The sequence below is a fragment of the Canis lupus genome, chromosome 36 (genome assembly GCF_003254725.2).
Source record: "Canis lupus dingo isolate Sandy chromosome 36, ASM325472v2, whole genome shotgun sequence".
NCBI lineage: Eukaryota > Metazoa > Chordata > Mammalia > Carnivora > Canidae > Canis > Canis lupus.
Genome location: NC_064278.1, coordinates 23,376,984 through 23,403,267, shown reverse-complemented (window position 1 = coordinate 23,403,267; position 26,284 = coordinate 23,376,984). Strand labels below are relative to the sequence as shown.

The 26,284-nt window shown below is 37.8% G+C and overlaps 1 protein-coding gene across 9 annotated transcripts in view; it reads left to right on the top strand.

Annotated features, from left to right (window-relative positions):
* Window positions 1-26,284, top strand: part of ZNF385B (zinc finger protein 385B) — a 382,539-nt gene that overhangs the window by 77,732 nt on the left and 278,523 nt on the right. For 7 of the 9 annotated variants that reach the window (XM_035696299.2, XM_035696302.2, XM_025460352.3 and 4 more), the window contains 2 exons: window positions 4,711-4,862; window positions 5,546-5,863. In XM_035696299.2, coding sequence (XP_035552192.1) covers window positions 5,548-5,863 — 316 coding nt within the window. In that variant the 5' untranslated portion in view covers window positions 4,711-4,862; window positions 5,546-5,547. Of the gene's footprint in view, window positions 1-4,710; window positions 4,863-5,545; window positions 5,864-26,284 lie in introns of those variants that run through there. The other 2 variants (XM_049106199.1, XM_025460364.3) reach the window with 2 other exon arrangements.

Genomic DNA, 26,284 nt, shown 5'->3' with positions numbered 1-26,284 from the left:
GTTGGAACAAATGTGCCCATGTTAGTATGTGATCTACCCCCCAGTAGAATTTGAACTTTAAATTTTGTTTTCAGTCAAGAGATGAAGGAGTTTGCCCCCAAATAATTGGGATTTTAGTTTGCCAATGAGTGGGTGTATTTTTTATTTCCTTTTGGAAGTACATGGCTACTACTGTTTTTGAAATCTCAAGATGCAAATAGCTGTGTAGTCAAGTAACCTTAGTCTCTGTGTTCACAACCCATGCTAAACACCACACACATACACAATGCATTCATTTATTCAGCAAATATTTATTAAGTGCCTGCTTTGCACTAAACACAGTCTGAGATGCTGGGAATACAAAGACAAAGAAAGCACAGTTCTTATCCTCAAGGAACCTGAAATCTAGGAAGGAAGGAAAATGTAGACTTTTCCAATAGCATTTATCACACTCTGTTATAATTTTCTGTTTTCTTCTCTGTATTTCTCATTAGACTACAGAGTCCCTTCAGGCTGGCACTTCATCCACCCTGTTCACTATTGTTTCCCTAGCATCCAGGCCTCTGCCTATATAGCCAATAAATTTGAGTGAATAACTAAAATTGTATGAATATAATAAAACTATATAAATTATTAAGATGATACTGTAAAAGCTGAGTTCCAGGCTTGCCATGCAAAAAAAAAAATGCTTTGGGAGTGCAGAAGTAGAAGAGACCCTGACAAGAGGACTTCAAGAAAAATGAGCGGAGGAGATGACCATCTTGGATTTGGCAGTTAGGAAGTGTTTATAGTGACTTCTCAAAGAGAAGGACAAAATTTGGAAAACAATTATGATCCAGGTTGTTGTAGGTCAGGGAATGAATGAGAAGTGGATAAAACTGATTGACTTGAGTTGGAAAATGAGATAATAAATCCATAGGGTGGGCAGAGTCTTTCATACTTACATAGAAGTGAGAAAATCTCTTCCCATGTTCTCTGTCTGCTATGGCAACTTTGTCAAAGAATGTGTTCTCCACCTGCATAATGGAGCCCTCTTTACCTCTGAATCAGCTTCCTGATTTACCATAATAATTATAACAAATCTTCTATTTATTATAAAAACAATTGGAAAACTACACGGATCAGAGCCAGGCTTCAGAGAAAGTTAGGTATAAAAGTTTCCTGATGCATCACATCCTTGGTCATTTAAAAGTCACTCCTTTAGGTAGTCACTGACTATCCTATCAGTTCTTTTCCTCAAAAGCAGCAACTCAAGAATTAATTTTCTCATTTCTCTATCTGTTGCAAAAGTTCTTATTCTTTCATGGATGTTGAATTATTGGCAATCTAATCTTTTAAAATCCTACAAAAAAAAAAAAAAAAGCATGGAATACCTGATCCAGTTCTGGCTTCTCTTCTGTTCAGAGAAGTTTGCATGGCATTCCAAAGCAGAATGCTGCCCACTGCTTAGTTTAAAATTAGATACCCCTGAAGGTTCTTCTGCCCTATGCAAGTGAAACATGTAATTTAAGATAGTCTGATAAAAAAAAAAAAAAACAACAACAACTTTAAAATGGAAAACGAGATTTTTCTTTCTTCCTCTACTTAAACTCACTGTTACTTTCCCCTTAGCTGGAAAATTGACATTATAAATACCACTGCCACACATATTATAGGCCTAGGCCAAAAGTGAATGTTGAGACCCTGATATATTGCCTAGCTACCACCTCTAGGTCTTTTTCTCAAGACTTCTGGAATGAAATACATTCTGGTTGAGAGTAGCTCTTAACAGGTGCTATAGGCATTTTTCCCAAGAGGGGAAAAATGTGAAGGCGGTGCTAGGACTAATAAATTGGGACTTGGTTGACAGACTGCACCCTGCCTGCCAGGCAATGCATCCTCCCTAAAGTGGCCCATAAATGGGGTGCTGGAGGCTTGGGGGATCATCTGTACATGAGAGTAACTCTGGGTGAAAGGAAAATAGGGATAAAGATTATGAAGTATGCTGGTATTCTGAAGAGGTTTACAGGAGATTCTAAAATGGCTACTCATTTCATTTTAAAGGTTTCTTTCTTAGTAGCTAAAATATCTATATTTAAGTGAATCTAAAGCATAAAATATTTCTAAGACAAATGGCAATCAGAAAAAATCACAGGTAAGCTGGTTTTATACATTGTAAGAGAATACAAATAAGTCATTTTTTAATATTTCAAATTTAAAATGGAACAGTATGCTGTACGTCTTATTTCCATGAAACATCAGGTGTTAATTGACAGCATGGGCAAGGCCAGCCACCTCCAAGTTGGGTTAAATTTTCAGATGAAAGTGTCATCAGTCCTCAGCTGAGTCAAGGATTTTGGTTACTTGACTTGAAATATAACACTTAGATTTCAATGATTCATTGAGTTGGTATCTGACCTAGCCTTGCAAGGTTAGAAATGATTGATTTTCCTTTTTCCTTATGTTTTACAAAGGATTAGTTTTCTAGGTAGGGCATAATATATTAATGAAGAGCTCATTTAAAAATTATTTATTTCTATCAGTTCTTTTGATTCTTAGAATAGATTTTAATATTTTGAGAGGACACAAACTATAGTATGTTTAAACATAACTTTTATATAGTGTTGGTATTTTCCAAAGTTGTATCAGGAAAATGACTTTGTGATATCATAATGTTTTGGGTTTAGGGAATAAAAGCAAAAATACTGATGTATGTGCAGTTAAATCACATTTTAATTATAGCTGAATTATTTTCTGCAACTCAGTTATGGGAATTGCTTAAACCTGATTTATGTATAATTTGAATAAACTTTAAAATTTTGTGAAATAGAGTTCCTTGAAATGGTGATATCAGGATAAAATATTTATGGGACAAATAGATTTTCCATGTCAAAATTAGCAATTTTCCAACTACTCAATGAAGATTAGGATTTAGCCTACAGTATAATGCATAATGGATCTTTGCAATTGGGTGTATGGGTGTAAATAGGGAGTGCTTTCTGGCACACTGCATGCGTAGAATCAACTTCTATCTTTTTAGTCATACCCTATGCTGTAACTTTTAGTCATACCCTGTGCTATAAGTCATTTTCTGATTTTTTTTAAACATTCAACAGGTGAACGCTCCAAATATGGACTAGCCTGTGGTTGCCCTTTCCTTTTCATACAGCTCTAAGCCAACTTGGACCAACAGAACTGCTCAAACCAATGTCCTTCCATCTCTTGAGTTTTTTTCCATAGGCAGGAATCCCTCACAAGCCATAATCCTTTCATTATCTTAATTCTTCATCCCTCATGGCACACTATTGTTCACCTCAGCCAATTCTTTCTCATGCTTACTCCTTTTCTCTTAGTTTTTACCCAATTATTCCATGTATATTATTCTCTTCTTTCTCTTATGAGAGTGTCTTTTTAGTTGAGAACCAAATGCATTGCCATAATCACACTGACAAGAATGTATGATATAATAGAAAATATATTTGGTCTCTGCCCCCAGTTTCTGGTACAGAGCTTTTTCTAAAACTCTTAAAATTTCCTAAGTTATAGGGACATTAGAAACATCTTTGGTTCTGATATTTGGTCTTTGACCCCTGCTTCCTGACATGGAGCTCCTGAAAGCCTTGTAATTTCCTGAGTGATAGGAATATCTTTTTTCCTAATGAGGCAACTCTGGGTGGGCTCCTGGGTTGTTCTTGTATAAGGGCTAGCCGCCAAGCTGTGTTTAGGAGCTTGGGCTTTTTGGCCCTACCCCTGACTCTCTTGAAGAGAGGCCGAAAATAGAATATATAATCAATCACGCCTACTTGATGAAGCTTCCATAAAATCCCAAGAGAACAGGGTTCCGAGAGCTGCCAGGCTCTCGAACATGTGGAGGTGCTGGGAGATGGTGTACCCGGAGAAGGCATGGAAGCTCCGCGCCCCTTATATCAAGAGATGCCCTGTGCATCTCTTACATTTGGATGTCCATCCGTATTCTTTATTTATCTTTTTACAATAAGCTGGTAAATAATAAGTAAACTGTTTCCCTGCATTCTATAGCTACCCTAGCAAATTAATCAAACCCAAGGAGGGGATTGTTGGGACCTTCATTATTTAGGGGGGTGGTCAGAAGCACAGGTGACAGTCTGGGCTTGCAAGGTGTCTGAAGGGTGTGTGTGTGTGTGGTGGGGAGACAGTCTAGTGGGATTGAGCCCTTAACCAGTGGGATCTAATTCTATCTCCGGGTACATAGTGTCAGAATTGAGTTATGTTGAAGGACACCCAGAATTGCTTCTCTTGGGGAAAAAACCTCCATACATTTGGTGACCGAAGTAGCAGAAGTGAAGTGTTCTCTGTGACTAATAAAGTGACTTTCTTTAGAAATCCCTTTCTAAAAGGGAACACAATAGGGAAGAACTGGGGTTTTCCCTACATAGGAAGGAAAAATCTGAGTTTTTCTAATAAAGTATAAAAATCCCGGTAATAGTAGTATTAAATAAAATGAAAACAATTACATATGTTATAGTGGAACAGAGCAAAATAAAAAGCCAAGGCCATCTTCATCAGGTGAAGGTCCCTGACGTGCTGAAAAGTCTCCTTTAAAATCCTCAGTTAAATTATAATCTATCGCTATACCCTTATGAACTAAATGAAAAAAGGCAGCATTTAAAAATAAACAAAATTACAAACAAAAATCTTAGTCTGCTCTACTCTTTTTCTATTATTCAATTACTAGTTTACCATTTACTGTATTTCTTTTACTTTTTATTTCAGATGTTCTGCATTTCAACCTCATCAAAAATTAAATTGATATTTATGGGCTGATCTGGAAACCTGAATATAATTTGTTTCACTACAACTATAAGAAAATATGTTCAAATTCCCATTGGCTGACTTATAAAGGGGCTTTTGGAACACAACTTAATGTAAGTTGCAGACATACTGTGTTTTAAATCTCTGTTGTTCACCTCCTCCCCAGGTTTAGGGCATTTGTCTGCTGACAGGTGCACGTGTGTTATTTATACCTTTGTGTCTATACCTAGCCTTTTCCACGATGCTGGGTTCATAACATTTATTCTTCCCTTCAATAGGTATTTAAATACCTATTATGTAGAAAGTACAGTTCTAGACCTAAGGGACATCCAGAAATGAGATTACCGCTCTCACAGGGCTCATACTCTGTCAAAGAAACACAGAGACCAAATTGCACAAATACGTATGAAATGCAAAGGGTGATAGATGCTCTGAGGGAGGTCATATTGCACTGTGGGAGCATGCAGCCAGAGATCACCTTATCCCCGGGTCGGACGGGCTGCCTGGAGAGGGTAGTATTCTGGTGAGATTTAGGGTCAGCAGGAGTTAGAAAGGGCAAAGGGATCGGGAGGTGGAGGGAGGGTGGGGAGGATAAAGGAGGAAGTACTCCAGACAGAGGACATCTGTTCAAAGACCATATTTGTTCGATAAGGTAGTTTTGATGACTTTTTCAAAGAGCATCCACTGAGTAGCTGGAAGACCTTTAGCCTGTCCCAAATCTCGAAAATTAATTGTAATCATACTAGAAAATCAGAGAGCATTTATTTTACAAGCGCTTGTACTTTTTATTTTTCAGGTATGAAGTACTCATTACGCCCTAATAACTACCCTGAAGATGGTATTATGAATATGGCAACTTTTCTACGGGGCTTTGAAGAAAAGGGGATAAAGAATGACAGGCCTGAGGACCAGCTGAGTAAAGAGAAAAAGAAAATTCTGTTCTCCTTCTGTGAGGTGTGCAACATTCAGCTGAACTCCGCCGCCCAGGCCCAAGTCCATTACAATGGCAAATCCCATCGCAAACGAGTCAAGCAGCTGAGTGATGGGCAGCCGCCACCTCCGGCTCAGGGCTCAGGGCAGCTGCTCGCCAGCCCCGGCACCACCACCAGCGCAGGTAGGTGCAAGGGCCCGGGGCTCCGTGAGCTGCTGGGAGAAATGCCACTGTTCTAGGAAATGAAGGATTTAGAATAAGATCTCTTTCACCATGAAGCTACCACCACATAACATGTATTCTTCTCCCTACAGTTCATCCCAAGAGCTGTTTGTTACGTCTGTGTGTTTGTGTGTGTGCATGTATAAAAAATTCATGTGGATTATATTAGATGCAAACATCACACGCACAAAATTTGTGTATCAGATCATAGACTTGGTCCTATATTCCCACAGTGTGGAAACATTTCCTAGTGTGTTTTGAAATGTGTTTAAAATAGATCAGTGACGTCAGTGTTTTGTTCCGCCTCTCTGCAAAATTAGGCTTTCCTGAGTTTCCTTCATCTGCCTTCTATAGGGTGGTGTACTCCTTGATGGTATATAAAAAGCTACAGCTTTATTTATAACATCCCATGATGCAGGAAAGGAGCATTAGTCTTGAGTGTTAGACGTGTTATATTCTTTTGGGGAGTTGGCAGCAGCATGCCAGTGGTGTTCTAACAATAGGGGCAGGCAGTGCCAAAACCAACAAGGCTTACCTCTGCGCTCTGGCCCTATCGCAACCACCTTCCTGCCTCCCCCTCTCACTTCTCACCCTGACCTGTGGGTGGGTAGAGACAGAAGCTTAGGAGTTCTCACATTTCCCGCATCTGCCCTGAATCTGAGAAACAGTCTTTCAGGTTCCTTATCCTTATCCTTAGGCAGCCCTTCCTCCTCCACATTGCTGGCTGTTGGGTATCTTCACTAGGACGCAACTAAAGAAAATGTGGGACTTACTGTGATAGGTGGTGAAGATTTCTACAAGAAGTGGGCCTCCTACCCAGGTTTAGGGAGATCAAGATAAGCTTCCTTCTAACTGTGGTGGAAGAGTTCCAAATTCCACTCTAGCCGACTCTGGTGAGGAGGCTTCGCTGTGGAGTGTGATGGTGCAAAGCAGCTATTCCCTGGAATTTCACTCGGTGCTGTTACATAGTTTATGATTTTGTGAAGTTATGCCATGGTCCCTATATTAAGCTCCAGTGAACACTGTGTGTCCTGTAAAGAGATAATTTTTATATTTCAAGCTAAACCTAACTGCTTTTTACTCAGTGTGTGATTTAATTCCATTAAATGATTTTCCCCAATCAATACTTAGCATGCTATGGAAGAATTTAAAGGAACGTCAAGGATATAAGATACACATTTTATTATAATAGTGAATAATTACCTATCCATTTTGTCTTTATTATGATGATAATATAAATATTCACTGATGCATTAATGTATCTGTATTTACATAGTAAAATAGAGTTGGTGTTGTGTTAAAAACTGATTTATTGTCTTATATCAGAGAGCAAATAGTCCTGACTAAAGGTGTGAATTATGTCTGTTAGAGTCCAAATATGTATGCCTAGATTGAGGTTAACCTGTGACTTCTAATTAGGGAGATTAGTAGCTAACATTAATTGACCGTATTTTATGGGCCATTTTCTGGTCCTTTCTGGGAATTTTCTCTTTTAGTCCTTTCATCAACCCTGAGGTAGGTACTATGATTATCCCTCATTTACAGACGAGAAATGGAGCACAGAAAGATAATTTTTCGAGGTTATATGGCATGGAAATGGCAGATCTAGAATACCAACTATATTTAATTAATTAATAGTGAAGCCATTATTCTTTGTCACTGCTTTGCTACTATTTTCTGCTGCGCAGTAATACTCTGGTTGAATTCAGACCTGTGTGCTCTAATATACTTGTGGTCACAAATTGTTGCTATCGTGGTGAACTATTTAACTTCAGTGGGTTTTGCGAATAGACATGTAAAGCTCCAAGTTGTGAGTTTCTCCATGCTAATGAAATTAGCTTACATAAATCTAGCTAAGGCATACACAGAATATTATAGGTATATTCTATAAGTAAAATATAGTTCATCACTTAGTCTAAGGCAATGTTAGTATAGGGGAAAATGGGTACAAAATGAGTCAGCTTTTCAAGTTGTACATTAGGTATAAAGGACGACTTTTATGCACTGATAGTTTGGTCAATTACCCATTGTCAGAAGATGGATTTAAAATATAATGAGAGGGGGGATCTCTGGGTGGCTCAGTGGTTTAGCACCTGCCTTGTCCAGGGCCTGATCCTGGGGTCCTGGGATCAAATCCCACATCAGGCTCTCTGCATGGAGCCTGCTTCTCCCTCTGTCTGTGTCTCTGCCTCTCTCTCTTTCTCTCTGTGTCTCTCATGAATAAAAAAAATCTTAAAAAAAAAAACATGTGATGAGAGGAAGTCACTTAATCTCTGAAAGTGGTTAGCATTAATTTCCCCATCTGAAAAGAAAGTAGATGTAATAGTGTCTTTTTTCTCTTTGAAACAGAGATTAGGCATAGATGTATGTAGAAAGATGATTATGACATGATTTATAATTCCAAAATATTAAGTAGATCCCAAATGTCCAATAAGAGAAAGGTTAAATACATTTAAAGTACATTTATAAGATGAATGATAGAAACTATAATCATTAAAAATTATATTTATGAAGAATCCCTAATGGCAGGGGAATCTGTCCATAATATCATGCTAAGTGAAGCAGCAGAAAGTAAAGTGGAATATACCTCAGTGCTATGTGTACATGTGCATTTATCTACTGTTTAGTCTCAACTCACTGAGGAGCAAGACTGACATGGTTTTATTTTTTCCAGCCACTTTCTTCAGTTTTGATCTATCAAATGTCTGTTTCCTGCTGGGTAGCAGTTCCCTTAGCACTTTCTCAGCCCATAACTTCTCACTTTTGTCTATTCAGAGGGACTTTGATTTAAATGACTCAGCTCTATTTATAAAAACATCCATGTCAGAGCCAAATTAAGATTTGGCTAGATAGACCCTGGAGTTGAGAGTGGAGGAGGGGATACAGTTCGCTCTCAGCTTCCACCGCTCCAGCCTGCCCTTCTGCCCGTGGATGGATGGGGTGTAGAATGGCCTTACCTTACAGTCTTGGCAAGGTTGCAATGCTATTCTTGGTACGAGATTGCTATCCTGGTTGTCTTTGGGTCACAAGTGCTCCGGACAGAGCCTGTGGAGGAAGAACTCCCCAAAATGTTCCATAGACATTGGGAATCCCTGAGATTTAGCTGTATCCCCCAATTGACCCCCACTTTGTAGCAAAAGACTTCATTCCCCAACTGTTTGTGCTGTTATCTCCCACATTATGGCAGTCCTGACAAGATTGTGTGCTCTATTCTTGTCTATGTATTTATCAACTCTTAAGCCTTGAGGGAATGTACAGAATAAATCTGACAACTAGCATTTCTCTTACATGGAGCTGCTAAGGCACAGGTAGGTAGAAGCAGATGGGGGTGTGAGAGGCTCCTCCACATTTCTCTTGCCTGCCGAGGTAGCACAGGGGAGACTGGGAAGTCCATTGACAAAGTAGGCACTTCATCAAGGAACAAAATGCTAGTATTCCCTTTGTGCCCATTGCTTGGCTTTACAGAGTGTTATGTGCTGAATTGTACCCCCACCCCCTGTGAAGAAGATATATTAGAATCCTAATCCTCAGTACTTCAGAATGTAACTCTATTTGTAGATAGAGCCTTTGCAGGTAAATTAAGTTAAAATGAGTCATTAGGGTTAGATTGACTCTAATTCAATATGACTTATAAAAAGGAAAAATTTAGACATCCAGACAGAAAAGAAAAGATGATGTAAAGACACACAGGAAGAAGACAGCCATCTCCAAACCAAGGAGAGAGGTTTGGAACCAATCCTTCTCTCAGAGTCCCCAGAAGGAACCAATGCTGCCACACCTTGATCTTGGACTGCCAACCTCCAGAACTGTGACTGATACATCTTTACCTAGTTATGGTGCTTTTGTTACAGCAGTGCTGACTGATACACAGAGGAAAATGGTATCCCATCTTCCCCGTAAAGGAGAAGAGTTGTGGTAGTAAAGGTAACCTTCCCAAGAACTGTCAGTTTCAGAGGTAACTTTCCTTCTTCTCTGTCAGCCTTCTTACAGTGTAAGGATTGGCAAGGATGGGAGTAGAGTCCACAGGGTGGTGGTTGAGACTTAAGAACCACTGGCAGTTCTTTCACTAAGTTTAGATTCAAAACCTTTAAATCTCAGCTTCTGGTAGAACAGGAGGACTCTTTTGTTCTAAAATTCATCCAAACAAACTCACAGGGCACCTGGGTGGCTCAGTTGATCAAACATCTGTCTTCTGCTCAGGTCATGATCCCAGGGTCCTAGGATCAAGCCTCACATCAGGCTCCCTCCTAAACAGGGAGCCTGCTTCTCCCTCTCCCTCTACCTACTGTTCTAGCTACCTGTGCTCTCTCTCTCTCTTTCTGTCAAATAAATAAATAAAATCTTTAAAAAATAGTAATAAAATATTTAAATGGCATGAGTTTCTGTATTAATATGGTAAAATAGACTTCAGAAAAAAAAATATTACCAAACACAAAAACTCATGTTATGACAAAAGGTCCAATCCACCAGGAATACATAATGATTCTAAGTGTTCATGTATCAATTACAATTGAAGACTTCAGCATTTCTGTCTCAGTAACTGATAGAATTACTAGACCAAAAACTCATCAAGGATATAGAAGATCCAAACAATATAGTAAGCCAACAGGTTTTAACTAATTTATTTAGAACTCCACCCAACAACAGTAGAACATATATATTTTTCAAGTGCCCATGGAACACTGAGAGGCCATATTCCAGGCCACAAGACAAACCTTAACACATTTAAAGGAATTATAATCATACACAATATGATTACAGTATGTCTCTGACCGTAATGAGGTTAAACTAGAAATCAATAAGAGAAAACCTACAGGAAAATAACATATCTCTTAAATAACTCATGAATCAAAGAATAAAGCTCAAAGGAAAGAAAACATACATAAAACTAGATGAAAATCGGAAACAATATATTAAAACATGTGGAATGTAACTAAAACAGTACTGAGAAGAAAATTTATATCACTAAATGCCTATATGTGAAATGAGAAAAGGTCTCCAATAAATAAGTCTATGCACTAAGAAACTGAGAAGAAGAGAAGAAATAAACCCAAACCAAGCAGAAGGAAGAAAATTATAAAGTTCAAGTACAGAAATATCTGAAGTTGAAAATAGGAAAACAATAGAAAAAAAAACCAATGAAACAAAAAACTGGTTCTTTGAGGAAAAAAAATCAATGAAATTTAGAAGCCTGTAGCAAAACTGACAAAGATTAAAAAGAAAGACGACACAAATGATATAGAATTGATATTACTATAGAATTGCCACAATTAAAAATATAATAAGCAAATACTGTAAACTTATATTCAGAAATTTGATAACTTAGAAGAATGCATAATAAAGCTCCCCCAAAAGAAATTTCTAGATCCACGGGATTTTACTAGAGAATTGTACCAAGCATTCAAAGAACACCAATTTTATACATTTCTTCTAGAAAATAGAAGAGGAAGAAACACTCAACTTACTTTATGAGGTTATTATTATCCTGCTACCAAAATCAGACAAAGACAATTTATAAAAAAGCTACAAATTAATCTCACATGAACTTAGACTTTAAAAATTTCAGTAAAATATAGACAAATTGAATCTAGTAATGTATAAAAAGAGTTTTATGCCATGACCTAATTGGTTCAACATTAAAAATCAATAATATAAAACATCAACAGCTAAAGAAGAAAAATTATGTGATCATATCAATTGATGAAGTAAAAGAATTTGAGAAAACTCAACACTCATTTATGATAAAACTCTCAACGAGTTGGGAATAGAGGGAAATTACCTCAATTTAATAAGAGCACTACAAAAAGCCTGCAGTTAACATTATTCTAAATGGTGAAAGAATGAATGCTTAACCCTAAGATCAAGAGCTTGCCAACAAATTGGATAGCTTGGAAGAAATGGATGAATTCCTGGAAACATATAACTTCTTAAAATTGAATCAGGAAGAAATAAAATTTGAACAGACCAATTACCATCAATGAAATTGAATCAATAATCAAAACCACCCAACAAACAAAGGTCCAGGACCAGATGGTTTCACAGGTGAGTTCCACCAAACATTGAAAGAAGAGTTAATACCTATTTTTCTCAAACTATTCCAAAAAGTAGAGGAGGAAGGAAAAGTTCTAAATTCATTCTATGAGATATGCACTGCCCTAATACCAAAACCAAATAAAGATACCACAAAGAAAGTTACAGGCTAATATCTCAATGAACATAGATGCAAAAATCCTCAACAAAATTTTAACAAACCAAATCCAACAACAACAAAAAAATCACTCACCATGATCAAGTGAGATTTATTCCTGGGTTGCAAGAGTGACTCAATAGTCACCAATCAGTACGATACATCACATCAATAAAAGAAGGGATAAAAACCTTACATGATCATTTCAATGGATGGAGAAAAAGCATTTTGCAATGTGCAGGATCCATTCATAATAAAAACCTTCAACAAAGTCAGTTTAGAGGGAACATACCTTGACATAATAAAGGCCATATATGAGGGTGCCTAGGTGGCTTAGTCTGTTAAGCATCTGCCTTAGGCTCAGGTCACAATCTCAGGATCCTGGGAGCAAAGCCCCACTTTGGGTTCCCTATTCAGCAGGGAGTCTGCTTCACCCTCTCCCTCTGCCCCTCCCCTCTGCTCATTCATTCTCTTTCTCTCAAATAAATAAATAAAATCTTTTTAAAAAAATAAAAGCCATTATATGAAAAAAGCTCAGCTCTATCATACTCAATTGGGAAAAACCAAGAACTTTTGTCCTAAAAATCAGGGAGAAGACAAGGATATCCCCCTTACCCCTTTTATTCCATGTAGTACTGGAAGTCCTAGCCACAGCAATCAGAAAAGCAAAAGAAATAAAGCTATCCAAATTAGTGAGGAAAAAGCATAACTTTTCACTGTTGGTAGATGATGATGCTCTATGTAGAAAACCCTGAAGAGGGACGCCTGGATGGCTCAGTGTTTGAGCATCTGCCTTCGGCTCAGGGTGTGATCTCAGAATACCTGGATCGAGTCCCACATAGGACTCCCTCCATGGAGCCTGCTTCTCCCTCTGCCTGTATCTCTGCCTCTCTCTCTCTCTCTCTCTCTGTCTTTCATGAATAAATAATTAAAATCTTAAAAAAAAGAAAACCCTGAAGACTTCACCAAAAAACTGCTAGAACTAATAGATCAATTCAGGAAGGTCACTGAATACAAAATCAATGTATAGAAATACCTTACATTTTTGTACACTAATAATGAAGCAATAGAAAAAATTAGGAAAGCTGTTCCATTTACAATTGCGCAAAGAATAATAAAATACCTAGGAATAAACTTAACCAAGGAGGTGAAAGGCCTATACTCTGAAAACTATAAAACACTGAAGAAAAAATTCAAGAAAACCAAACAAATGGAAAGATATTACATGCTTAATTAAACACCAATAAAAAATAAATTTATTTTAAAAAAAATAATAAAAAAACACATATTGCTAACACATCTTGCAGAAAACTGCAAAGCCTGTATACCTTGGTAACAATGGTAGGCACGTTGGTGGATTCAGGAATCCTAAGTGTTTTCATAAAAAATTAAGATACCCCCCCCAAAAAAAGGTATTACATGCTTATAGATAGGAAGAGCAAATACTGTTAAAATGTCCTTGCCAGGGGTGCCTGGGTGGCTCAGTGGTTGAGCGTCTGCCTTTGGCTCAGGTCATGATCCCGGGGTCCTGGGTTTGATTCCCATATCAGGCTCCCCACAGGGAGCCTGCTTGTCCCTCTGCCTATGTCTCTGTCTCTCTCTGTGTCTCTCATGAATAAATAAAATCAATCAATAGATAAATAAAATGTCCATACTAGTCCAAAGCAGTCTACAAATTAAATGCAATGAAAATACATTGAAAATGTATGAAAATACCAACAACATTTTTCACAGAACTAGAACAAATAATCCTAAAATTTGTATGGAACTGCAAAAGATCCCAGGTAGCCAACACAATCTTGAAAAAAGAAAAAAAAAAGCTGAATATATCACAGTCTCAGAGTTCAGATTACACTCAAAGATATAGTAATCACAACAGTATTGTACTGGCATAAAAACAAACACATAGATCAATGGAACAGGATAGAAAGCCCAGAAACAAACTCATGATTATATGGTCAATTTGTCTTCTACAAAAGAGGCAAGAATATGCAATGGGAAAAAGATAGTACCTTTAGCAAATGGTGTTGGGAAAACTGGACAGCAACATGCTAAAGACTGAAGTTGGACCACTCTCTTACACCATACACAAAAATAAACTCAAGATGGATTAATGATGTAAATTGAGGCCTGAAACCATTAAAATCCTAGAAAAGAGCAAAGGCAGTAATGTACCTCACAGCAGCTATAGGCAATAGTTTTCTAGATATGTCTCCTAAGGCAAGGGAAATAAAAGCAAAAATAAACTATTGGGAGTACATCAAAATATAAAAACCTCTGCACAGTGAGGAGACAATCAACAAAACTAAAAAACAACCATACTGAATGGGAGAAGATATTTGCAAATGACATCTCCAATATAGGGTTAGTATCCAAAATATATAAAGAACTTATACAACTCAACACCCAAAAAACAACCCAATTAAAAAGTGGGTGGAAGACACGAACAGACATTTCTCCAAAGAAGACGTCCAAATGGCCAACAGGCACATGTAAAGATGCTCAACGTCACTCATCATCAGGGAAATGCAAATCAAAACTACAACGAGATTTCGCCCTGTACCTGTCACAATGGCTAAAATCAAAACCACAAGAAACCACAAATGTTTGTGAAGATATGGAGGAGAAAAGAACCCTCTTGAACTATTGGTGGGAATGCAAACTGGTGCAGCCACAGTGGAAAACAATATCTCCATACTGTTCTTCAAAAAAGTTAAAAGTAGAACTCCCCTAAGATCCAGTAATCTCACAACAATGTATTTACCCAAATAATACAAAAACACTAATTTGAAAGGATATATGCGCCCCTATGTTTATTGTAGAATTATTTACAATAGCCTAATTAGGGAAATAGCCCAAGTGTCCATTGATAGATGAATGACTAAAGAAGATGTGATATACTCATATGTATATATACACCGACACACAATGGAGTATTATTCAGCCATAAAAAGAATGATATGTTGCCGTTTGCAACAACGTGGATGGAGCTAGAGAGAATAATGCTAAGTAAAATAAGTCAGAAAAAGGCAAGTACCATAAGATTTCATTCCTATGTGAAATTTAAGAGACAGAGGAACAAAGGAAAAAAGACACACAAACCAATAAACAGACTCTTTACTATAGAGAACAAACTGATGGTTACCAGAAGTGAGTTGGGTAAAGTGATGGGTGAAATAGGCTGATGGGGATTAAAGAGTATATTTGTCTCGATGAGCACTGAACAATGGATAGAACTGTTGAATCAGTATATTGTACACCTGAAACGAATATAACACTGTGTGCTAACTATACTAAAATTAAAATTTTTAAAAATTTTTATTATTAAATTCTTTAATCCAATATATTTTTGTACAATTGATTCCTTTTACAAAATTGTCTAACCAGTATTCCTTTAAAAATTTAAATGCAAGCGATATAAATAATAAAGAAAAAATCAGTTAACATTTACATTTCCCAGATGTGTAAACCTTAGTTACAATTATTTAGTAAGATTTTCCTAATATATAAAAATGTAATTTAAAAAGAGCAATATAAGGGTGTCCATTCTCATCTCTCTTATTCAACATCGTACTGGAAATTCTAGTCACCATGATAAGGCAGGAATAAGTAAATGAAAGGCATACAAACTGGAAAGAAGACTATCTCACTTCACAGATGACATGATATTCTATCTATCAATCCCAAAGAATCTATGAAAGAATTCCATTTACAGATGGTAGAGAATATTTGTAAACCACATATTTAACATAGGAAGTAGTATCTAGAACATATAAAGAGCTCTCAAAACTCAACAGTAGAAAAAAGATCAAACAATCCAATTATGAAATAGGTAAAAGATAGGAAGACAAATTTCACCGAAGAGGTACACAGATGACCACAAATGCATGAAAAGATTTTCAATATCATTAATCATCAGGGAAATTAAATATAAAATCACAGTGAGATTTTGCTATATATCTGTCAGAATGGCTAATGTAAGAAATAGTGACAATACCAAATGTTGGCAAGGGTGGAGAGTAAACGGGTCACTTACACGTTGCTAATGGAAATATAAAACGTTGTAGCCACTCGAGAAAATAGTTGGGAAGTTTCCCATAAAACTAGACCTACACTGACCATTCAACCCAGCAATTGTACTCTTGGAGACTTATTCCGGAGAAATGAAAATATATGTTCCCACAACAACCTGTATATAAATGCTTCAAGTAGCATTATTTGTAATAGCCAAAAACTATAAACAATTCTGTATTAGTTTCCTGAGGCTTCTGTAACAAATTACCACAAACTTGGTGGTCTAAAACAATAGAAATTTATTTTCTCAAAGTTTTGGGGTCTCAATTGTTGAACGATTGTGATATGTACAACAACCTGGATGAATCTCTAGGGAATTATGCAAGATGAAAAAAGTCATTCCCATAAGGTTACGTACTGTATGATTCCATTGTGCGATATTTTTGAAGTTACAAAATTTTAGGAATGAGGAACAAATCAGTAGTTCTCAGGGGTTAGGGATGGGGGAGGGTGTCAGGATGGAAGTGGGTGTGATTATGAAAAGTCAACCTGAGAGATCCTGTGGTGGTGGTTACATGAACCTACAAGGGTGACACACACACAGATGAGGACAAGTAAAACTGGGGAAATCTGAATAAAATTGGTAGATGGTATCCATGTCAACATCCAGACTGCAATATTATATAGTTTTACAAAATGTGTGATCAGTGGAAGCTGGAACGAGCTCAAGAGAACTTCTTATATTATTTCATACAACTGCCTGTGAATCTCTAATCATTTCAATAAAAATTTCAGTTAAAAAATCTTAATAAAGGTGACCATCGAAAATACCCAGTCTTCTAGTAGCATTATCAGAGATGATAATGAACACAAATTTTGGGGGGAGGGTGAATTTTTAAAATAATATCAAGTGTCTGCAAAGATTAATAAAACGCAATTTCTTAAGTGTCCAGATGGATATTTACATAAGTGAATATCAGATTTATATATAAAGTGGATGGCATAGGGAAAGGAATGGTTAACTTTATAGAGGTCAGGGAAGGTTTCCCAGAGGAGGTGACATCTGTGGTAAATACTCAATGATGAGTTTCAGGTTACTCGAGGAAAAACAACATTCCAAATATAAGTGATGATGCAATGTAAATGCATGTAGGAACAAACTATTATTATTGGTGTGAAGTATGATTGGGTGAAAAGGAGGGAAGATCCTTCAGGCAAAATAGGAAGTAGCTGGAACAAGAGAGTCGTCTTTCTTCTGTGGACGCATAGGAAAAACACTGCTTCCCAAATATATATTTAAAAAAATCACAGCAGCTGCTGGAATTCAGAGTTCTCCTAAGTTCTGTGCCACTCTGATTTATGTCAACCAGGAGCCTCTCCCCATCAGGTCCAGACACCTCAACTTGGTGTTTCTCAAGGATACCACCTGACGATGTAGATCTTATTTTCCACGACCCACATACAATCCCCCAAGTCCAGATAAATTTGACCTTATTCTCTATGTAGGGTGGCTAGTGACACTCCTCTTGCCCTCTGCCATCAAAGGCTGGGATCTGTTATCCTCAGTGCCTATTGCTGTGGTATTTCCCCACCATTCCTCTCCTAGTCACCTTCCTAATTCTGTGAGGGGTATTTGAACTTAAAAAAATAAGGCAACTGATGTGTGAATAACTGATAATTTAACTCAGTGGTTCTCACATTTTAGTGTGCATCAGAATCACCTGGAGGGTGTGTTAGAATGCAGACTGCTGGGCCCCACCTCCACAGTTTCTGATTCAGTAGGCCTGTCGTAGGCCTGAGAACTTGTGTTTCTAACAAGGTCTCCGTGGAAGCTCCTGGCTTGAAATTACACTTTGGGAACACCAATGAAAGCCATTGAGGAGGATTGATACCTAGCAAAGGAGCTTCTTATCTCAGATAAATCTATAATTAGGGATTGGTCAGGAATGCAAAAGATGGCCTTCTTGTGTTCCTTGTGTTCTCCTGGAGCATCTGTGGCCCCGCGGTAATAGAGGGATGATGTCATGGAAACTGGTGTACACTCCCACCCCCATCAACCAAGGTACCTCTAGTTGGGAGCTTTATAAGCAACTCTGTACTTTCCACAGTATGTGTTTATACACAGTGAAGGTAGACCCAATGGCTGCGATTAAGTGGATGAATGAGGCCTTACCCTGCGCTAAGGAGGTTACCTTACTTAAATTTTCACAGCAGATTTATGAGGAAGGTACTATTATTACATACAATTCAATGAGGAATGAAGAGGTTAGGTAGCAGCCAAAAGAGGCCAGGCTGGGATTTGGAACAAGTTGGCCTGATTCTGTGACCCGATTCTTCACCATGATATTGCCTTCCATCTACAGATGTAAGTTATGTTGGGCAGAAATCGCCTAGTTTGTGCTTACAGGTTGCTGCCCAGACAGTGTACTTGATGTAGAAGTCGTATCAGAAAAGAGAGGCTTTACGTTCTGTCTCTGGATGTGTCAGCATTGTTGCTCAGAGGCTTTCCCCTCATGTCAGCCGGGGGTACGTAATATCCTCACACCCACCCTGTGCAAGCAGAAGCAGGTAAATCACCAGATCTAGTAATACGTGTTAACTTTACATTGTGTTCTCCTTGTGTTGTCAAGGGACATCTGTGCCTGCCGCGGAGAATCAAGTTGCCCCCGAGGATTATGGTGGGGAGGATTGATTATATTCTGGGGTTTTCAGAATCCAGATTGCCTCAAAATGGGAAAGGATTCTTTCTTAGGGCGTGAACTCTGATCCTTCCCTTGGCACTCGTTTGGCACAAATAATATTTAAAACTATGAAAGGTCAGGCCCAGGTTAGGAAGGCTGTGCTGAACTGTAGTAAGAGAGACACATTCGTACCTGATTTGAGGTGCACCGGAGATAGGGGTTATCGTGGAAAGACTGAAATAATGACGTTAGTTTTCACACCCCAACATGGTAAGTATGACTCTCCTCACATTATAGATAAGAAATGTAGACAGATTTGGAGGCCTTTCCAGAGGCCACACAAAGATTCAAAGTCTAAGATCTTTCTCATACTCTGCATTACCTCTTATAACTTTTTGCAACAAATTCTTCACAAAGTAAAAATGAAAAGAATTCATGACTGCTTCCTTGTTATCTCATGTTTGGTTTTCCCAGTTGCTCCCAACTGAACTGCCCATTTTCTTTCTCACTTTCAATTAATTCCAAAGAATTTCTAATCTCATTGAAGTTTACAGCTTTTAAGACTAAACAGGGTTAGTCAAGCAGAGAGAGTGGAGAAATATTGATTCAAAGGGAGTAAAAGAGAATGTTTAAAATCTTAAACTGAAAAGCAGTTTGTCATACTCAAAACGCTGAGATGAAGGGGCACCTGGGGGGGGGGGTGCTCAGTGGGTTAAGCGTCTGCCTTCGGCTCAGGTCATGATCCCAGCGTCCTGGGATCGAGCCCCTGCATAGGGCTCCCTGCTCAGTGCGGGGTCTACTTCTCCCTCTCCCTGCTCCTGTGCTCTTGCTCTTTCTCTCCTTCTCAAATAAATAAAAAATATTTTTAAATTGAAATGTGGTTGAAACTGAGTGAGAAAATCAGGAGAGACAAGAAAATTTGTGGTAGTAACTTTAGACACTTTTTAAAAACAATGCTTTATTTTAATCATGATTCTCTGGGTCGGAGGAGATTGGAGCTGGTTTCACCTTGGTGGTTCTTGTCCTGGACCCAGAGGAGGTCGCTCATGCATCTGCAGGTCAGCAGGGTTGGATGGTCTATGATTGCTTCTCATACATGCATCTGGTAGTTGGTGCTGGCTGGAGGCTGGATCATTCTCCCTAGGAGACTCCTCTTCCAGTGGCTCAGCCTAGGCTTCATTCCCCAGTCCTTGAGCGGCACTCTGAGATGGCAAGAGCAGAAGCTGTAACCACTCAGGTCTTTTGGTCCGAGCTAGTCACAAGACCAGTTCAAGCTCAAATGATGGAAGAAATAGACTCCGCCTCTTGGTGTGAGAAGTGGCATCTTTATTTGCCCTTAGGAATTTTGTACTGAGTTTGAGTAGATTTTAAGTTGAGGACACTTTGGGAGCAGAGAGAGGGAAGGTGAAGACGATATAAATGGGTGATTTTGCAGCAGGAAGTAGCAGTGATTACTTGGAAGTAAAAAACGGAGAGCAAGATCAGAAAGTGGGCTGTGGGTTGGAGCGTTGTATGATGTATCCTGGACTTTGCTGCCATATTCTGAGCTTCCCTTTGATACCTCCAGGATCGTCAGCTGGTTTTTCCCCCTTCTGTTCTAATGATCTCTTATTTTCATTCCTATTCTGTCTTCAAGAATCAGCTATTAAGGTCAGGATGCTGTGATAGGATTATAACTCTTAAAATCTGTATATATATTTTTTTAATTCAAAGGCCGAATGTTTCACACTGCCTCTCCTCTATATTTCCTCTATATTTAAAATGAAATTGTTCTATCCTCAAAAGTGTTCTCTCAATTTTGAACTTGAAAAATCAAACATGAAACAGTAGCACTATGGACTCACCACAAGATGGTGCCACAAGTATATCGAAAGTAAGATATTTTCCTCATTCCAAGCCCCACATTTTGCTGGAACATACTGAGTATGGTAAGCAAAGAAATACTCACAAAAGGGTGAGCTTGTGTGTAGACGTGCATGTCTGGGTAGGAGCATGCTTGTTTCACAGATTCTTTTTGAATATCTTCTACACATTAGGCGAAATATCAATTGAACTCACCTGGGGAGTTAGGAGATAGCTATACATACGAGGGTGGTGGCAAGTGTGTGTTGTTTCCTGATGAAGGGTGCGAGGGAGAAAGCATCAGTGGAGATTTCTCTTCAGGAATAAGAATTACTGCTTAAATATTGTAATATTGCTCCCTTCCTAAACAAAATGAAGTTGTGGTTCCTTTTGAGAGATATTAGATATGAACATTAGTGTTTAATAATGCAAACTTAGGTTTGTGTGATAGGTGCAGGGCTAGAATTCATCAGTATACACATCTTTTGCTTTCATAATAGGAACATGGTTGAAAATACTTGCTTTTCCTTCATTTCTGATAAGTCGGTCCGTTATCACTTAACTAAGAACTCTTTTGCAAAATATAGGTATGATGATGACAGTGTAACCAGTCATTGACAAAATATCAGTGAGTAAGTGCACTAGGTAAGAAAAGCCTTTCACCATGGGAGTAGATGGATTAAATTATTTACAACACACTGTTTTCCTAGGCCTCTTAAGTATAACTCCATAGAAATCTTTTCATGGAATAATTATCATGCAGCCCACTTAGTAGATAGAGTCCATATAACTTCCTATAATTTTCCATAAGAATACCAGACTTAGGGCAGCCCCATTGGTCCAGCGGTTTGGCACCGCCTTCAGCCTGGGGCATCATCCTGGAGACCTGGGATCAAGTCCCACGTCAGGCTCCCTGTGTGGACCCTGCTTCTCCCTCTGCCTGTGTCTCTGCCTCTCTCTCTCTCTCTGTGTCTGTCATGAATAAATAAATTCAATCTTTTTAAAAAAATTTAAAAAAAAAAAGAAAACTAGACTTAGAAGGGAAAAGGATCTTGGTTTAATATATTACTAACTTGGGTTCTAAAGAAGATGACATTTACTTTCCTTCATATAAATTCCTATTGATAAGGCCCAAGAATTCACTTACTTAAAATAGTTTAGACCTTGTGATGATATAGTAGAAAAAAATATCGATATATTCTTCTGGCTCTTTGTCTTGACCAAAATTGATCGTTATAAGTTTCTGAATATTTTACAAAATCCTAACTCTATTCCTCTAAACGAAGCTAGAGTTCGTACACACATAGGTACTCCACAGGTGAGTTCAATTGATATTTATATTGAGGGCTTATTGAGGTTCCTGGTGAATGAGAACAGAAAGAGAATGGAACCTGAAGTTATAACTCCAATACCCCTAAATGCTTTGAGACAGAACCCTACCCATTTGGGATGGTGTCAGAATTCTAAAACATTTTAAGGTAGACCTGCCTGAAAAGTCATCATAAAACAACTCCATATTCTGTACATGTGTTAAAAACTATAAACAAGGGTGTTCGTCATCTAAGTACAGAACTCTAAGGAATTGATATATAAAGGAATTTTAAAGGCACTTTTTAAAATAAAAATTTAAAAGGTGTGTCTGGCCCTTTTTCAGTGAGGACAGATGGTCTTGCTTTAAGAATGCTTTGGGCTGTGGACTTTTACATATAGTTATTAACAGGTAAATGTCATTTTATACAAGTCTCGGCTTTGAGAATTTGAAAACCAAACACCGACACTTTTCAGTGTGGAACTGAATCTTAGACAATGACCAAAAGTGTTTGGGTGGCTGAGTGATGTGAATTATCAACAACCAACTTAAAATCTGTTACCTGGTTTTGTGTATATATGTATGTTACCTATTTTAAATTAATCTGTGGAGAAAGGGTTTTGGTCACTGGCTCAGTAGGAATTTAAAATTAGTAAGTTCAGATTCTCTTGGTGAGTTACATGTACTGTCCTCACCCTCATCCTGACGGACCAACTCTCTTCACACAGGTATTCCACTGCCATACCCTTTATAGCATCATAGCCAAGGAGGCCGTTGGACATTGTTCCAAATTAGACATCCCTGTGAACTGTTACAACTGACAATGGGGTTGGTGTTCATACTTGTGCTTATGGGTTTTTTTTGTAGCTGGCTCTTTGGCCAACTATGAAACACGGTTTGCTTTTTTCCTGATTACATGAAGAGTTTGGAGGATCCGGGTAGACTGATTATTGTGTTTGTTTGTTTTTATGGCCCCAGTGTGATGGCATTCACATCATGTTGACCCATTTCTAGAGCCTGCCCTCTAGCGAGTCAGCCTTGCAATCCAGAAACTCTTGGCCTGTAGATGCTGGAAGTTTATTTGTTCTTATGTGGACATGATGTAAAAGGTATAAAGAGATATTGATTTTGATCCTGGGGAGTTACCCACTCTGTATAGTCAGTTGCTTTTAGAAGCTGCAATAACTCCAGCAAACCCCCAGGGCACCATTTCAGTTACTAAAGAAGGAATTCACTAAATTATGTTGCACTGTCAAAAATGAATAAGTGCACTTTCCTTCTTCACATGGAAAATGACTTTGTGACCATATTCTAGATACTAAGATTAGAGCCACACATTCTGTTATACTTTGTACAGTGAATAGGAAGACCAGTATTCTCATAAATGCCTCTGGGACTTTTCTCCACTGCGAGTCTGGGCCCCAAAAGTCACTTAAGAAATGCTCTTCTTTTTAGGTGGAATATGTATCGTCTTTTATTTTTATTTATAAGAATTGTATATGTTTAATGTGTACAACGTGACTCAATATACATATACATAGTGAAATGATTGCTATAGACAAGCTAATTAATATATCTATCTCCTCATATAATCATTCTTGTGTGTGGTGAGAGTAATTTAAATCTACTCTCTTAGCAAAATTCCAGTATTCAATATAGTTTTGATAGTCATTATGCTGTACCTTAGCTCTCTATCTAGACTTACTCATCCTACGTAACTGCAACTTGGTACCCTTTGACTACCGTGTCTTTGAGGATGACGAATGTTTTCTAGGCCCAAAGTCTTATGTCCAAGGTCAATGCTATCTTAAAATTCTTTAATGTACCTACTTTAAAAAAGTATTCAGGAAATATACTCAGAGGACAACTCCAAGTGAACACAACATAATATTCGTGTTTTGGGGGAGAAATATTCTTTTTAAAAATGGGTTTTAAAGTTAAACAGTTTGAGTATTGATGGTAAAGAATATTACTACATTTTTTTAAAAGTGATTTTGAAGAACTTTTATACCAAATAGTACATAGTGTATAATAGTAAAATAGGGACCTTTACTTCGTAGGGTTTATTTTTGTTTGTGACATTCTCACAATGATGTTTCACATTGTGGATGTTTTGTTTGGGGGTACAATGGAAAAAGAGTGAGATAACCCATTGTTTCATGCTTCACTTTTTTTTTTTTAATTTAAATTCAGTTAACTGACATTTAATGTATTATTGGTTTCAAAGGTAGAGGTCAGTGATTCATCAGTCTTCTATAACACCCAGTACTCATTACATCAAGAGCCCTCCTTAATGCCCATCACCCAGTTACCCCATCGCCCCAACCCCCCTCCCCTCCAGCAACCCTCAATTGGTTTCCTATGATTAAGAGTCTCTTATGGTTTGCCTCCCTCTCTGATTTTGTCTTGGTTTGCTTTTTTCCCCTTCCTTCCCCTATGATCCTCTGTTTTGTTTCTTAAATTCCATGTGCGAGTGAGATCATATGATAATTGTCTTTCTCTGATTGAGTTCTTTCGCTTAGCATAATACCCTCTAGTTCCATCCAGGTCATTGCAAATGGCAAGATTTCATTTTTTTGGATGGCTGAGTAGTATTCCATTAAATTTTTCCTTTTAAAATTTTCCTTTGAAGATTATAGAGTACATTGTTAAAAGAAATATTTTTGTCAAATGCCTTTCACATGACTGGATATAAAGTAGTTCATCAATGAATGTTTGATATTATTATCATTATGTTTTGTTTTTTTTTTCTCGACATAGTGATTCTGAATGGCTTCTTACTTTCTGTTCCCATGCTCTAGTTTCATTATCTTTCAATACATCTCCATCTCTGCTCTGCTTTGTCTCAGTCTTAACAACATCTTCTGTCATGTTTTTTTGATTGTCCCATGAAAACGATGCTAATATCCAGATCTCTTGCTCAAGCAAGAGAACAGTTGTTTAGTTACCATTTTCCAATCCAATTTAATCCTTATAACAGTTTAGGTAAACATTTCTACAGGTCCACCTGTGTCCTAACCTGCAATTCTTGCAATCCAAGAAGCCCTGAAAGTCAGAAGGTTTTATAATTCATATTGATGGCAAAACCTGACCTGAACTGATATGAGGTTAATTATAGCCTTTATTTATCCCATTTATATGAATATGCCCGTGTTTTGCTGCAGAAATGTTAATGTGTCTGACCATAGAGTGTTGCCCCAAACCCCACTGGAGACATTCTATAATTCATTGTCTATGCATAGTATTATCTTTCAAAAATGCAAAAGCATTTGAATTCTGAAATGCATCTGGCACTCAGGTTTTAGATTAGGGATTGAGGACCTATAATCAAATATTATGGTTTCACTTTAAACTTTTATCTTATTTGGGAGCTGCATGTATGGTAATAATAAAAAGAGTTTTAGGCCCACAACCTCATGAACTATTTTTCTAAGATTAGAAAAGCACACACACATGGAGATAGAGACAGAGGGAAAACACTGAACAGTTGCTGAATCAGTGAATCATGAGGCACAAAATGAATGGAATTCAGGTAGCAGAAGTAACTGCAGCAGGATAAGTGCATTTTCCTGTGACTTGGGCAAACATATTTGTGCGCGTGTCCACTCCACGTATGTCTGTAATCGTCTGCAAGGAAGGGTTTAGCCGGTGGCCTATAAGGAGTCAAATGTGCACATAAAGATGTAATGTGGATACCTATGGGGTGCCATGTTAAAGTTGTTCCAAGTGTCATGTTATGTAAATGTATGTCAGGCACAGGGCTTATTTTTACACAGGTGTTTTGGATTTAGTAGATACTACTAAATGTGGGCACCTAACACTGGCGGGACCACTAGAATTGAACACAGTCGTTTATAGAGGATCCTCAAGTCAGAGTTGCCTTCATTGGATCCTGCTTTGCTCTGGCTTTACAGTCTCAGAGAGAACCTAAAACCCATCTCGAAAAATCTGAGTAGAACCTTAAATGTGTTCTTTGTCAATGCTGCTTACCAGGAATTTCTTCTAGTTACTTTTGTGATTTTTGATGAATGTTTTTATGCCCTTTTTGCTTTGCACTTTGCATGTGTCAGAGCTCTATATTTTGTGATCTCAAATCATTGCTTCTATTTGCTGGGATAGTCTACCTTGTACCTTTTTAAAAGTATGTCAACTGGCTCTTGCATCTTATATTTTAATATTGAGAGAGAAAAGATGGTGAAAGGTAAAGGTAAAAATTTGAGGGTATCAGGAGGAGGGATTTTAATGAGCTATAGAGTCCTTAAAAATAATAAGCAGTCAAGAACTATGGGTTTAAAAATATTCTTTACTTTGTATGTTTATTTTCTTGTTACACAGAGTACATTTAAATC